This window comes from Eublepharis macularius, chromosome 2, assembly GCF_028583425.1.
Source record: "Eublepharis macularius isolate TG4126 chromosome 2, MPM_Emac_v1.0, whole genome shotgun sequence".
NCBI classification, from domain to species: Eukaryota; Metazoa; Chordata; class Lepidosauria; order Squamata; family Eublepharidae; genus Eublepharis; species Eublepharis macularius.
This window is the reverse complement of record NC_072791.1, coordinates 168,459,049-168,473,889: the sequence shown is the minus strand read 5'-3', so window position 1 is coordinate 168,473,889 and position 14,841 is coordinate 168,459,049. Positions and strand designations below refer to the sequence as shown.

The following is a 14,841-nucleotide window of genomic DNA, read 5'->3' as shown; positions in this document are numbered from 1 at the left end:
GAAATCCAGCGAACTCGGCTTTTCACAACATGGATATGTAACGGTGATCATTCCAGCCCCGCCTGGAAGACGTGCCTAAGGCAGCCTAATCTCGCTGGGTGGGCCCTTGGAGGAGATGGCGACCACCACCCCAGGCTCTCCTTCCCGGTTTTCTGGGCGCTCCGCGGGACAAACGCCGCCTTGTTCGTCTCCTCCAACCCCAGTTCCAGAGCCTCCGTCACCGAAGGCACTATTCTCCGGCTGCGCAAAGACCCCGCACGAGACAGGCACTTCTCCTACCTTCCTCCCGAGCGAAGCAAACTAAGACCTGGCCGGAGAGCAGCTGCAGCTCGCATTCGCCCCCGCCTGACCTCTTCTTGCTCTGGAAGTAGCGCTGAAGTTTGTTTGTCACGCTCTTGGGAGGGCCCGCAGCTCCCCAGTCCCCCTGCACCAGCACGGCAAAGGGCCACAGCTTTCGTCCCCCTTCCATGGCGCCGAACCGCAGGAACTGAGCGCAGGGCCAAGCTGGCTTTCGCTTTCGCTTTCCTCCACAAGGCGGTTCCCGAAATTTCCCAGCCGCTGTTTGTCCTTCACAAGAGTGAAAAACTTTGCTGACTGAGACTTGCGGATATCTGATCAAATCGCAGAAACTGAGCCCGGAGGCAAGCTGGCTTTAGGTTTCGATTCTCTTTACCCGGCAGGTCCCCGGGTTTCCCACCAGCGGCCTGCCCTTCGGCAAGAGTAAAAAGCGTCGTTTGCTGCTTGAGTGTGTGTGCACCTTAAAGGGATAGCAGGGATGGAAAGGTTGTTGACCCACCCAGCAAATGCTTATGAAAACGGATATATTCCTTGAGCTGTCCTGCTCTCTCCTGGAGAGGCAAAGCGAGGTCAGATCCCAACGACGGTTAAGCACATGTATTTGGTTTAACTTACTTAAACTTCATTAGACGTTTTGTTGCCTTTTCACTTAGTTTTACGGAGTTCGTTTTTCGTTGGTTTGCTTTGGCCTCTTCTCCATAATCCCGTGTAGTTTCTAAACTTACTTTCCTAACTGCTCCTTTCATTCCAGAGCAACTTTATTTCTCTGTTCTCAGATCTGTGTGTTCCTTCCACTCTACCTCCTGCCCTTTGTCACTTAGTGATTTCACTGGTCTTTTTAATTTTTTGTGACTTTTGATTTTGTGCATTTAAAAAAATTGTGTGCTCTTGAATGAGTAGTCTACATATTTTTACATTGTGTGTGTTTTTAATCTATGATTTTTTAAAAATCTTGTTAATTGTACTGTGCTCTTTTGTGTACTTTTAGCTTGGTCTTATTGCTAGCCATCTTGAATCTAAGGTGATAAGGAAGGATATAAATAAAATGAATGAATATGCCATTGTGATAGTTTTCTTGTGAGCTAAAGACCACCCCACAGGATTTTCCTCTCTGTCACAGTTCCCCACCTACTTTCAACTGCAGAGGGGTTCATAGCATGATATCAAAAAAGAAAACTGGTTCAAGGGACAGGATTTGATTATAAACCAACCCAAGTTGGGATTGATGACTGAGGTAGTCTGGCAAGCACAAAGAGGGATTCCTTTAAAAGTGAAAAGAAAGTTTTTTAAAAAAAATACAGCTGAGGTAAAGAGTAACACTTGACCAAGTGGAGAGGGACATTAGGTTTTACACAGTATGTACCAAAGAAAAAACACTCATAGGCAGGTTTATAACATATCAACACAGCCAGGGCTGTAACTAGGGCAAGGCAAGAGAGGCACTTGTCTCTGTGTGCAAATCTGAGGGGCACAGAGAAAATGTAAAATATGCATCTACTATTCCAAACTGTTATTGCCATTAGGAAAAAGGCACATTTTTATAAATTTAAATAGAACCAACCAAGTAGGGATGGCTGGTCCATTAAGGCAAAAGGGAGAGAGCCCACCAAGATCAGCTCCCTGCTGCTTGCTTCCTCTATTGTTAATAGAAAAATAAAACAAAAGCCTTACTGAACTTACTACCATTCCAGTTCCCTCTTTAATCAATCTTGTAGCGAAATCATCAGAGTTACTCCAGTCGAAGCCCATTAGTAACTCTGCTGAGGAGTTCGCTGTTAGTCTTCTTGTTGCTTATCTTTCTGGACCTCAGCCAAGTTACTTCCTACATTCAAACTAGAAGGGGCTTTCCTCCCATTCTTCTTAAGTGACACAGGATCTTTTCTGGGCCTAAAGCCCATGATTGCTCAAAGCAGAATTACAGGAAGAGAGTGAAGCATGTTAAGGAAAGATTGATAAGTTTGATCAATGGATTATTATGACCAATTCTTATGACCAATGTATTGACCAATCAGAGATTCACAAGGGTAGCATAATCCACAGCCCAGTTTCCAATTGTATCAGTGGAAAGTGACTAGTGAGACAGTGGGTGTGGTTTTGTTCACTGCTCAGGGCAGGGCCAAGTCTGTGTAGAGTCCTCAGGTCTGGATTGAGACATTCTTTGAGATTGGGGAGTTTGAGGAAGAACCTCAGCGGCGTGGTCTGCAGGCACGGTGAAGCTTGACTGAGGCCTCACAAACCGGGAGGCAGCAAGCAGCTGGCTGCCTTCTGAATCTGGGATTGATGCATGTGATACTGCAACTCTCTTCCTTGGGTGCCTGCAGGTTTCAGGAGAGGGCAAGCTGAGAAAGGTTAAACAGGGCTCTGTACAGCTCAGAACAAGGTGGAGCCATGGGAGGGGATCAGAAACACTTGGTTTCCAATCTCTCCCACCCATAAAACAAACAAACAAAAACAATGGAAAGAGGAGATTAGAGAGCTGGGTTTGATTCCCCACTCCTCCACTTGAAGCCAGCTGGGTGACCTTGGGCTAGTCACAGCTCGCTGGAGCTCTCTCAGCCCCACCCACCTCACAGGGTGTTTGTTGCGGGGATAATAACATACTTTGTAAACCGCTCTGAGTGGGCATTAAGTTGTCCGGAAGGGCGGTATATAAATTGAATGTTGTTGTTGTTGTTATATTGGGTTTACAACAGGGTCCCTTGCTTCAGTTTGTTCTGGTGAGATTCTCTGATTTGGCATTGGTTCTGTTGGACTTTCTTGGTTTAGCTTCTATTGGGACTGGCTTTTGGCAAGGGGTTGCCCCAGTGTGTTTGGTTAAGGTATCTTTGCCCTGGAAAGCCTTGGAATGTGCCTCATAGGAAACAATAGAGAGTGGTTGGGGGCAGCTTGTTCAGGGGTCTATAGAATTGGGCTCCTGGGTCCAATCTTTCTGAAACTTGGGGAGTCTTTAGTGGACAAGAAGAACAAGAGTCCCTGCAATTTTAGTAGAGTTTGCTTTAAAAAGGACTCCTTTTCAACCCCCCCCCCCTGTTAGTTTCCCCCATAGGGAACAACTGTCAAATGTATTTAGGATTTCAAGAAAAAATGGATCCAAATAGTGAATGGGACCCAAATATGAGGAATGCTGAACATTTATAGTATTTCATCTATTTGTGCTGTGGAGCACCCTGAAGTGGCAGATCCTTGATTTCTGTGGTTCAATCTGTGGCTAGGAATGCGATACATGATTGTATAATGAGTTTGGGGTGAGCTCATGTAAAATTTTTGAGGATCCATGAAGATCCATGTGTTGGATCCATATTACTCCTCTGTGGCGGCACCACAAATCAGAGGATGTCTGATATTTGTTTGATCTGTGGCCATGGGCATATGTGATTGAATGGTGCATTTTGAATGGCCCCAAATAAAAATCCTAGGATCCATATCTTAGAACCATGTTTTTGAGCTGTGACATCCCTACCAACCACTTGAGGCGTGATTTTTGTGGTCCAGTCTGTGGCTATGGAAATGATATTGGATTTATGGTGTGTTTTGGGTGGCCCCATGTAAAAATCCAGAGGATCCATGCCTTGGAACCATATTTTTGTGATATAACAGTGCCACATAGCAGTGGATGCATGATTTTTGTGGTCCACTCTGTGGACTTGATAACAGATTATATGGTGAGTTTTGGGTAACTCCATGTAAAAACTCAGAATCCATGAGGATCTGTGCTTTCCCAGGGCTTGTTCAGAGAGGTGAATTAAAGGCCAGCTTGATAACTGAAGGCCTGCTTGTTATCTCTTAGCATGAGAGTGACTACAAATATGAACAGTGTCCTTCTCTGTGGGAAGAGTTGTCAAATCAGGTAGTTCCTTGGAAGCCAATTTATAGGTGGTCTGTGACTTTTCTTATATGAAGAGTTGCTTGCAGTTCAAACGGAGTCTCTTTCTTCCACACAGGCTCAGCTTTTCCTCATGTGCCCCAATTCTTAGAGAAATCCATCATCTTGGCACTCTTGTCTCATCCATATTGGGAGGCCATGCTAATCTGCCTGGCTAACTGGAACTTTCTCTGAAATAGGTCACGTTTCTGAAAACAGTACCATCCAAAGTCCTGGGCTTCAAAACTAAATTTTTCTTCAAAATTTGGCCAGAATGCCTGTCTCCCCACAACTGTTTTCTCTTCCCTATGTAGCAGCTTGTAAGAAAGAATTTACACACAAAATGAAGAATAATACTGACTCAGATCCCTTTACAATGAGTATTCTTTTCCTTTTACTCATAAAAATGAAGAGGAAGCAGTAGGATTTTAGCAATTTGACCATGTCCATTCCTGAGGTCACATCAAGGCACTTGCATGCTTGTTTTTGTTCCACGAGTGGTTCTTACATTTGGGCCCATTTTACTGTCTATTCTGCCCTGTTATTAAAGCCTATTCCTGGCCACGTGAGAAGTTACCCACAGTCTCATGTGCCGTGGTAACCCAAGACTGCAATCCTAACAGCACTTTGCAGGAAACAAGTCCCACTCAATAAAGTGGTACTTACTTCAGTAGATCTGCTTAGGATTGCTCCCCAAGTAATTTTTTAAAAAACCGTATCTCTCTGTGTGGCACAAAGAAAAACCATTGTGTAAGGAAGGGATTTTACTTTCTTGTGTACAACGGATGTTTAAAATCAAACAAAGCAGTAGTATTAGCACATGCAAAGAGGGTTTTTTAAAAAAATTGGTGAGAGATCTCACTTTGATCCTGCTCTACTGTACATTCACATTTACACACATGAATTTGTTCATTTATTAGTGAATAAATATATAACATAATATCAATATAAAGCAGGGGGATGGCTAGGATAAAAGGACATTTTATTACTTAAAAGTAATGAGGTACTCTGGATAAGCCTGAATATCATTGAAAATGACAAACATAGAAGGATGTCTCATATTATCAGTCACACTGTCAAACAGATTTGTAGGATCTGTCCCACTTTTTGCTTTTGGAACAACTAAACCTGCTGATCCAACACAATATTCTCCAACAAGCACTCTAGCAAGGTACATGTATTTCTTCCCATTTGCATCTGGTTTCGAATAGATATCCTGGGCAGAATAGCTGGCCTTAACAGCAAAGTAAGTTCCATTCCCATATGATGCAGCTACAAAAACAAAAGAAAGTTTAACCACCAATTAGTCTTCAAGGGACGGAACAACATCATGTGTCAATTTCTAGCATAATCAAATTGAGCAGACTGTTTCTTCATATAAACGCTGTCCCTTTACCACTAATAGGCACTGCCAATTTACCCAAGACTTCATTTTAAAGGGATTTTTAAAAGGGATTTGCTTGGAGATGGACAGAATTAGTCTAAGGGTATACATTCTGAGATTCATCCTAATTTCCATTTCCATTTTTTAATTTATATGCCTGTAGACATGGAACCCTTCTTTTATTGGCCTTCCTTACATTAGCAGACAGAAGTTCAAACATGGCCCAGACCAGAGGTGTGTAAAGTTTTGCCTTAGCTGGCAGCCAGTATTTGTGCTCAATTCCCTCTCCTGAGTTCTGAAGAACAAAGAGGGAGTTGTATTGTCGAAAGAGGGAGTTCTTTGCCTTTGTCAAAGCATTGTTTCTAGCTTCTGAAACATCTTAGGGAAGAAGGTAGGGAAGTGGCCATTCTCCCCTCAGAAAGCCCCATATATACCCCGAACTCAGAAGACTGCTTTTCTGCCTTCAAATTTGACTTCTGCAAGCAATTCAGATTCTTAAACAATATTACATACATGTTAAATCAGCATTCAGGCACTGCAGAATAATCAGGGGCGGGGGAAAGTCCTGGCATTTTATCTGTATGCAACTTCAAAAGAGCAATTATCTTCCATCTCAGAAAATAAACAATAAAATCTGCAGTCACGTATGCATAGGAACCTTGCATTGCTGGCATATTGCCACATATTCTAATAATGGGCAACAAAGACTAACTTGGTCAGCCAAGTAACTGATGGGTTTTGGAGCATGTGCAAACCTTAGCTGAAACTAAATAACCATAATCAATTTGTATTATTGCAGAGCCTTCCAAGCTGTAAACTAAGGCTATTCCAGGGAGCAGCAGTTAGTTTTTCATATGTAAACCAAAATTCAATAGTAATTTTGAGTCTCAGCCAACTTTTAGGTCTTGATTACATGTAAAATGCAAAACATGGCAGACATGCTCTTAGCTGAGGCTTCTACACTGAAAGCTCTGGTCAATGTGAGACACAGGAGAGGCAGAGAGTCACCACTGGCAGCCAGCAACGTTGGGTGTCAAATCATTTTTACTGACCCAAACATTTGTTTGATTCAACTGTTTTTTCCCCCTTCTGTATAGTATCCCATATATGGGTGCTGGACTCCACATACTTATATCCTTAAATATTTTCTCTTTTTGTAAACAGACAACTCAACCGATAAAGATGTTAGTAAAGAAGGAAAATAAGAGCCCTAGAATGCTCAACCATCAAGATTCCTTGAGAAGCACAAGTCCTCACAAATAGGCTGAGAAGCAGCCAGCCACTCTTTCCGCTTGACTCCAGATGTTGAAGGCAGAATATTTATCCTTACAAGTATCTATCAGGACTGCTGGGGATTCAGTTTCAACAACTGCAGCATGCATCCTCGCTGCACTGAGTAAATACAGAGGGGCATCTAATCCAGATAGCCTCATCAGTACCTGTAGGATTCATAATTTGCAAACATGCTCCATCTTTTTAGGTGTTCTCTTAAAAAGAGAGAGGTTGAGGAAGCCAAGTAATCATTTTTAAGACAAAACAAAATAACATGCAATCTTTTGAGTTCTGTAGAACTCATCAGACCAGGTTTTACTTTTAAAAGGGTTGTGTGTGTTTCAGGTGATGATCTTAAAGCCTTTTGTCTGCATTTAGTGAATACAGCATGTGAAGAAAGTTCACCCCACAAACCACATGCCCATTCTACCTTGATTATCATCTTACCATGGATTCCAGCATAACTCCGATTAAACCCAGAGTTATTGATGAGAGTCAATGATGAACTTGCTGTTCCGTGAAACAGGCGCTTCTCATTATTTGTAGTGCCATTTTTGGCATCCATCTCCTGTTTTTTTATTTGATATGCCTGCCAATAGTACGGATTTTGGATCCTCTCAATCTGCAAATGAGTGAAATGGGATATTGATAACAAGCCATTCCATTTTTTTGGAAAGAACATTAAAAAATAACCAGAAAGTCACAGATTTGGTTCCTTGGGTGCTTCAGCCCAACAATCCCTGCTTTTTTCCAGTGACAGTAAGTATCAACGCATGAAAGTAATTGAAACTGCTGCTGCTTTTTGTGCTGATCTTTATATTCCATTTGGATCAGTACAACTTGCATCAGTGAAGGAGACACCTGTAAAGTATTCTAGAAACACCCAAGTAGCAATCCAGAGCAGAGCACTGAATATGTAAGATAGTATTGCACTGCAAGCTTACCTGGTGTCCAATGCAGTACTTGTCAAAAAACTGCACCAGTGAAGGTGCAGAAACCAAGTACACTAGACCATCAATACAAGCTGAGCAGCCATCTAACTGATAGCAAATGACTCTTTTCCCTAAACCAGTTCAGAATTTTTTAAAAAAAATTCTGTCATTTTGCTCAGCACTTTGCAAATATAATCTTTTGTATTCACTCCAACTTTGTCTCTACATTAGCAGTGACGGGTTCAGATCCTGCCAGGCTGCTGACCTGTCCATTTGTTTGGGATACTTTACAGTTCATTCAGTCTGAGGATATGGACAGGATCATTCGAGGTTTGAGGCCCACCACTTGCCTTGCCCTTCATAGCTACTTAAACCTGCTGGTGAGGGCATGTGGTTGACTAGGTCTGAGAAGCAGTTAATGCCTCCTTAAGAGAGGAAGTGGTGAGCCCACTCCAAAAGATGCTGGGCCCAGGAGATCTCAGTAATTATCTACTAGTCTCAAATGTTGTATTCTTGAGCAAGCTGATTCAACAGGTGGTTGCTGGACAACTTCCACCTTTCCAGGATAAGGCCAATTGTTTAGATCTTTTCCAGTTAGGCCTGGTTATGGGACTGAAACAGAATTTGTCATCCTGGTAGATGACCAGTTCTGGAAGATGGACAGAGGGAATTTGACTGATTCTCCTGGACCTTTCAACTGGTTTCAATACCATTGATCATGGTATCCTTCTGGACTGCCCTTCTGGGTTGGGATTGGGAGGCACTGTTCTGTGGTGGTTCCAGACCTACCTGGAGGGTAGGCTTCAGAAGGTGGTGTTGGAGGACTGCTGCTTATCCCCTTCACCGTAGGCCTGTGAGGTCCTGCAAGGTTCCATCTTATCTCCTATGTTCTTTAACAACTACATGAAACTACTGGGTGAGGTCATCCAGAGATTTGGACCATATTACTCCAGTCTTGGCCCATCTACATTGGCTCACAGTTTGTTTCTGGGCACAGTTCAAGGTGCTGGTGTTGACCATTAAATCCCTAGAGGGTTTGGGACCAAAATACTCTCTTATGAACCTACCCAACCGCTACTATTATCTTTGAAGGCCCTGCTTCAGGTGCCTCAGCCTCCTGAGATTAGGCAGCTGAGAACCGGGGACCATGCCTTCTAATTGACAATTTGTTGATTTCAAAGAAGCCTCTGTCTAGAAGAACTGCCATGGTTGCCTTGAATTCTAGTGTTGCAGATAGAGTCAGCCAACATAACATTACTTCCACTTGTCTTTTAACATCTTGTGCTGTTTAGTAAAGTTTCATCTTTTTTGTGGGGCATCCACCATCAAGGCTCCACCCAACAAACAACTAGCTGCACTTGTTTCACTCAATGGAACTTTATCAAGGGCAGCAATAATTTCACTGCAAGTTTGATTCACACACCAGAAGTACCTCTTTCAACTGACAGATATCAATGTTTACAAGTCAGGAGAAGTTATTCTAGTTGACAAGTATTCCAGCTTTATATGCACGGAATATACTGAGGACTTCTTATGAGTGAATTATTGTTATATGACCTATTGATGCATTGTCTTTTCTGAGCTGAATATTTATTGTATACATTTTTCAAGAAGGGACAGATTTAACTCTATTTATTGAATGTATTTATTGAACTATATTTATTATATGCACTGAGCATTTCGTACATTTTATGCACTTAATAAGAGAAATTTATTATTCAAAGACTGTACAACTTTCTAATTGAGGGGGAGATTTTGTTTGTTAGGTTCTATCCATATCTCCCCGAAGCCTCTCGTAGGTTTGACTGGAGGAAGTTGTCCAACAGGTTTCCGCAATAGTTCTGCCTGTGCAGAAGGGAACTACACAAATAAGTTTAATTTCTCCCATGAACTCCAGCGTCTGCTTGACAAGAATTACTAGCCAGATCTTTGGAAATGTGGGTTGATGCCTGCTACTATCTGCTTTATCACAAATGTTTCAACTAAAGTGGCAGCCATTTATAGACTATCTTTCTACCAAAGATTCATAAAGTACAATAACGTCATATCAAAATTTTTGAAACTGGAATTTTGAAAAAACACAAAAATTTATATCGAACAGATGTATAGCTTCTTCTAAGCACAAGATAATCTAGACTCACAATGCTAAGGGGATATATATATATATATATATATATAAATAAATAAAAAATTGATACAGTAATGTACTATTCATGTTTATGAACGATAATGGTGACTATATATGAAGATCTAATTGCACTCGGTTATTGTTTATGAGTTTAATTGGCTGTTGGTTAAACTTTAATAAAAATTTTAAAAACCAAATGTCTCAACTACATGAATAGGAAGGTAAAAAGAAAACAAGTGATCTTACGAGGCAGAAAGATAGTGTTTTGGGGGTTTTTTTTACCTTTTCAATTGTGAATGACTGGCATGTCTTGTTAAACATCTGCTGGACATCCTGATATTCCTGCATGCCTGGATTTAGCTCCACTGCAATGACACGTTTTTGCTGCATGTCCACCCACTCTTCAGGAAGTGCAATTGGAGATTTATCTGTGTAATAACAATGGTACTAATATTATGTATTCTATGGTTAGCCTGATGGGAAACTTTCAAGACCCTTTTTTCCAAGCTTAACTTAAACGACTGGAGTTAATCCAACAGCAGGAGTGACTTTCAATTTAAAAATGGACAAGCATCCGATTTTAGCTTTTTGTTACTCATCTCATACCTCCAAACAGGCTTGTGGTGATGGTAGAGCTAGAAATGTGAATGAATCTGTAGAAACCTCTTGCTAAAAATAGGCAAGAGATTTGGGCTAATTAAGCACCAGTGCAATTAAAATGTTCACCTTTCTGGCGCCTGCTGAAGCACAAGTAGTTCATTGTGCTTTCAAAGGAGTGAAAACTCTCTATGTTAAGAAGTCAAAGGCTTATTCTTTTAAGATATGAGCTTTAGACTCTGCAAGATGGTATCTCTTGAGCTTATGGATATTATTGCTCAGAACTGTTAGTCAGGTCACTGAAGGATATAGCCACTGAGAGATCTCTGCCTTTTGGTGCTACACCTCTGAAGATGCCAGCCACAGCTGCTGGCGAAACGTCAGGAACTACAATGCCAAGACCACAGCAATACAGCCTGGAAAACCCACAACAACCATCGATATAGCCAGTGTTTCAGATGGCTCCTTCTGTGCAACAAACAGTGAGAAATCTTGGGTAAAGTGGTAGGTAGCTTGACCACTAAATACTGCACCACAGTTGACCATTTGCTGAGGCTTTACCAACAGCACCACATACAGCTGTGCCTTCAGAGCTGTTAGCAAACTCAGCACTGTAACACATACCTGCCCAGGACAATCTCAGTAACCAACTTTCTGCTTCAGCCTGTAATAGGCATGTCTCAGTGCTGGAAATTGGTTAAGCTACAGCAAACTGAACCTCACAGAAGAGAAGTATAGTTCATTGAAAATACAAAGGATTGCAGGGGAGGGGGCACAGCTCAGTGGTAGAACAGCTGCTTGGAGTGCAAAACACCCCAGGTTCAATCCCTGGCATCTCCAGTTAGAAGAATCAGATAGTTGGTGATGTGAAAGACTGAGAGCCTATAGTGTCAATACTGAGCATGATGGACCAATGGTCTGATTCAGTACCAATTTTGTTTTAGAGTAATACCATGAAATTATATATCAATGGAAAGATAATTTAATCAAGAATGTAATGCGACAAAGTTTGTTCAATTATCTGTATTCAATCAAATGTTATAGCCAAATAACCAGGAAAAGGAAGCACAACTTGCTTAAATTGATATGAAGTAGCTTTCCTTCATTTGAATGTAGCCAATAAGCATGAGTCTTTAGAGAGCCAATCAGGTGTCATCTTGTTTTGGCAATGAGCCAATCAGGTCACAGTAGGATCCAGCTATTGATGTCATGTATTGGAGCTGAGAGGAGGTCATTTGTCAGTGTGTTATGTGATTGCTATCAAGTTGGTTTGTTTCGTGTTCTTTCATTTTGTGAGCTTGTAAAATGTAATAAAACTAAAGAAATGGCACAAAGAGTTGACTGGTCACCCAGAAAGCGATTTAAAATAGTACTATTAAGTGAACAAGGCTACAGTTATGAAGAAAGTAGAAGAAAAATTGGTGGAAACTTAACCAAAGGTGGCATTTCTAAATTTCTGAAGTGGTATAAGGCAACTCAGAGCAGAACTACAAGTGACAAAAGGCACAGATTGGACACTTGTCAGCTTCCCTCAAGTTTTGATGGGAAATGTAGGCAGCTTGGCAGAATGTTGGACAAGTGACAGTTGAAAAGTCCATTGGACAGCAGTCACAGAGCCAAGCTGCAAGAGTAGGATGCCTACATTTCCCATCAAAACTTGAGGGAAGCTGACAAGTGTCCAATCTGTGCCTTTCGTCACTTGTAGTTCCGCTGTCAGTCACTACAAAACCAGACTGGTAAAGGCAGGAAAAGGTGCACACAAGCAAGGGATGATAGAAGAATTGAGACACTGAGCTTAGGTGACAGAAGAAAATCATACAGAACAAAATGGCACAATTCAATGTGAAGTTGAGTGCAAGGACTGTTCGGTGCAGACTGGAGGAATTTGGTCTTAATGCTAGAATTCCATGAAAAAAATCACTCTCTCTCAAACAAAGGTTGAAAAGATTAAACTGGGCTAAAACCCATGTTAACTGGACAGCAGAACAATGGGTCAGTGTTATTTGGAGTGATGAGACCAAAATCTCCGTTTGGCAGTGATGACATAAAATACGTGAGAAGAATCGGAGAAGATTTGCATCCTGATTGCATTACACCTACCGTGAAACACCCAGTTAGTGTTATGATATGGGGTTGTATGACATCAAAAGGTATGGGCAGAATTTGCGTGATAAATGGCAATATAAATGCCCCCAAATACATAAATGAGTCCAAACTGAAGCCTTCCACACGTGATCTTTTTCAAGATAATGAAGCATTTATATTTCAACAAGATTCAGCTCCATGTCATGTTGCTGCTGTGTGCAAAAAGTGGTTTCAAGATAATCATATTCCACTGTTGGAATAGCCTGGGAATAGCCCAGACCTTAACCCCATCGAAAATCTATGGAGCCGACTAAAGAAACTAGTTAGTGAGAAGCAACCCAGCAATAAACCACAATTGATAGAAGCAATAACTCAATCGTGGTTTCACATTATAACAGCTGCAGAACTAAAAAACTTGGTTCACTCCATGGGAAGGTGTTGTAAGGCCATAATGAAAGCAAAAGGTTACCCAACTAAGTATTAACTGACATGGTGAGAATTGTTGTATAACTCATTTTTTCTATGTGTTTCAATTTTCTTCTTTATAACTACTGTTCTAAAAAAAATTCCTTCATAAAAGTTATTGCATTACATTCTTGATTAAATTATCTTTCCATTGATATATAATTTTATGGTATTACTCCAAAAAAAAAGTGGTAGGAGCCATCGAACCTCAAAAATACACTTTTTCCAAAAGGTTTCCACAGTTTTGGCCACTAGTGTACACAGAAGGGGCACAAGGGACAGAAAAACCATCACTAAATAAACAAAAGCCTAGTGTGATCCTGTGAAGAGTTGGGCTGAGAGCTGGTTCAAATCCCACTTCGGTAATCGTTTCATTGAGTGGCCTTGAGCAAACCACTTGTGTGTGCCTTAAGTCTGCCTACGTAACAACATACAGTTGTTACAGTTCTTATAGCAGAATCTTAATTTCAAAATTATCCAACAAAATGCTATAATGAAAAAAGAAAATGTGCACAGATAGGAGGATATCAGCTACAACAGGTAATGGTGTACTTGCTCCAGAGGAATGACTTTGAAATTGGATTGGTTTGCCAACAAGTAGACACTTTAGAAATGCATGGGAGACGAGAGACGACAAAGCCAAGTGGCATATACAAGCTTAAAGAACGTACCTTCTGTTTTGGAGATTCGCCTAATATTAATGCGTCTTCCTTGGTCACCTATTGCCCACTGCTTAGCTGGGTCTACTCTGTAGTGTTTGTCCATTATGGTTACTTCATGCATGCTATTGTTTTGCAATGCACATTCTATATGCATATTTGTCAGGTTATCAAAGGTTTTGTAATGGCCATTGTCCTCGTATCGCCACTCAACAAGGTTGCTAAGAAGATCAGCCTTGGACTGTTCCTCTTGAGCTTTCCTGACCCTTTTGATCACTTGTTGGATTTCTAAGCTGGCACTCAAGACATCTCTGGTTAAACCAAAAATGCGGAGGGAAGGAGAAGAGGTCACATTTTCTGGTTTAATGACAACATGCAATTTAGTCTGGAGTTCTCTTAGTTTTTCATACTCTCTTTCTCCAAAGCTTGAGATCCATTCATCTGAGACAGTGGTTTCATTCTGGTGCTTTAAAATCAGATCTCTGATCCAAGATTCTGTCTTCTCCACATCTTTCTGGCTGTCACCGCAAATCTGAAAAATGACTGGCTTTACAGTGTTCTCCAAAAGCAATGCAGGCTTAGTCTCTGTAGCTGGTTTGCTGAAACCAAAGAATTCTGCAAAAAAGTATTAATTCAGAGACAAGTTTACACTTTTAGGTACCTCAGCAGTAAAGAAAGAACCAAATCCATAAGCCTGCTACTTACCTGCTACTTTGGAGAAAATTGATTTATATGACTTAACATCGGGCTTGCTAGCCGCACCTTCTATTTTCTGCATGCTTGTATAAAACACGTTTTCCAGATGTGGCTGGAAAATTATTATTTTAATAGTCTTCACCACCGGGGCAGAAGTTTTGCCTGTATATTGCACTATAGCATCTATCATATCATCAGCCACTGCAGCTGGATCCCGTGCTGCCTTCCCTATAATGATAATAAAAGAAAAATATAAATATCTGAAGTATGAAATCATTTCTTCCTGTAACCTACACCATGGGTCTCCAATATGGCACCCATGGGTGCCAAGGTGCTCCCACCAACACCTATCCTGGCGCCCACCAACTCTTTTTAGAAAGTGGGCAGGACTAGGTGGGGATTTTGCCCAGCAGGGCTTCTGACTAAAGATCTGATTAGCTGTGCAGATTTTTAAGAAGTTGTTT

The 14,841-nt window shown here is 41.3% G+C and overlaps 2 protein-coding genes across 5 annotated transcripts in view; both read right to left on the bottom strand.

The window, feature by feature from the left end:
• LOC129325236 (protein mono-ADP-ribosyltransferase PARP14-like) overlaps nucleotides 1-502 on the bottom strand; it is a 44,650-nt gene extending 44,148 nt beyond the window's left edge. The window contains exon 1 of one of the 2 annotated variants that reach the window (XM_054972859.1): nucleotides 280-502. In XM_054972859.1, coding sequence (XP_054828834.1) covers nucleotides 280-469 — 190 coding nt within the window. In that variant the 5' untranslated portion in view covers nucleotides 470-502. The remainder of the gene's footprint in view (nucleotides 1-279) is intronic. The other variant, XM_054972860.1, reaches the window with a different exon arrangement.
• A 4,553-nt stretch (nucleotides 503-5,055) lies between these two features.
• The window catches only part of LOC129323748 (protein mono-ADP-ribosyltransferase PARP14-like), a 43,116-nt gene continuing 33,330 nt past the window's right edge, over nucleotides 5,056-14,841 (bottom strand). For all 3 annotated transcript variants that reach the window (XM_054970386.1, XM_054970388.1, XM_054970389.1), the window contains 5 exons: nucleotides 14,387-14,605; nucleotides 13,694-14,296; nucleotides 10,158-10,303; nucleotides 7,263-7,437; nucleotides 5,056-5,431 (listed from right to left, as the gene is read on the bottom strand). In XM_054970386.1, the coding sequence (XP_054826361.1) occupies nucleotides 5,145-5,431; nucleotides 7,263-7,437; nucleotides 10,158-10,303; nucleotides 13,694-14,296; nucleotides 14,387-14,605 (1,430 nt within the window). In that variant the 3' untranslated portion in view covers nucleotides 5,056-5,144. The remainder of the gene's footprint in view (nucleotides 5,432-7,262; nucleotides 7,438-10,157; nucleotides 10,304-13,693; nucleotides 14,297-14,386; nucleotides 14,606-14,841) is intronic.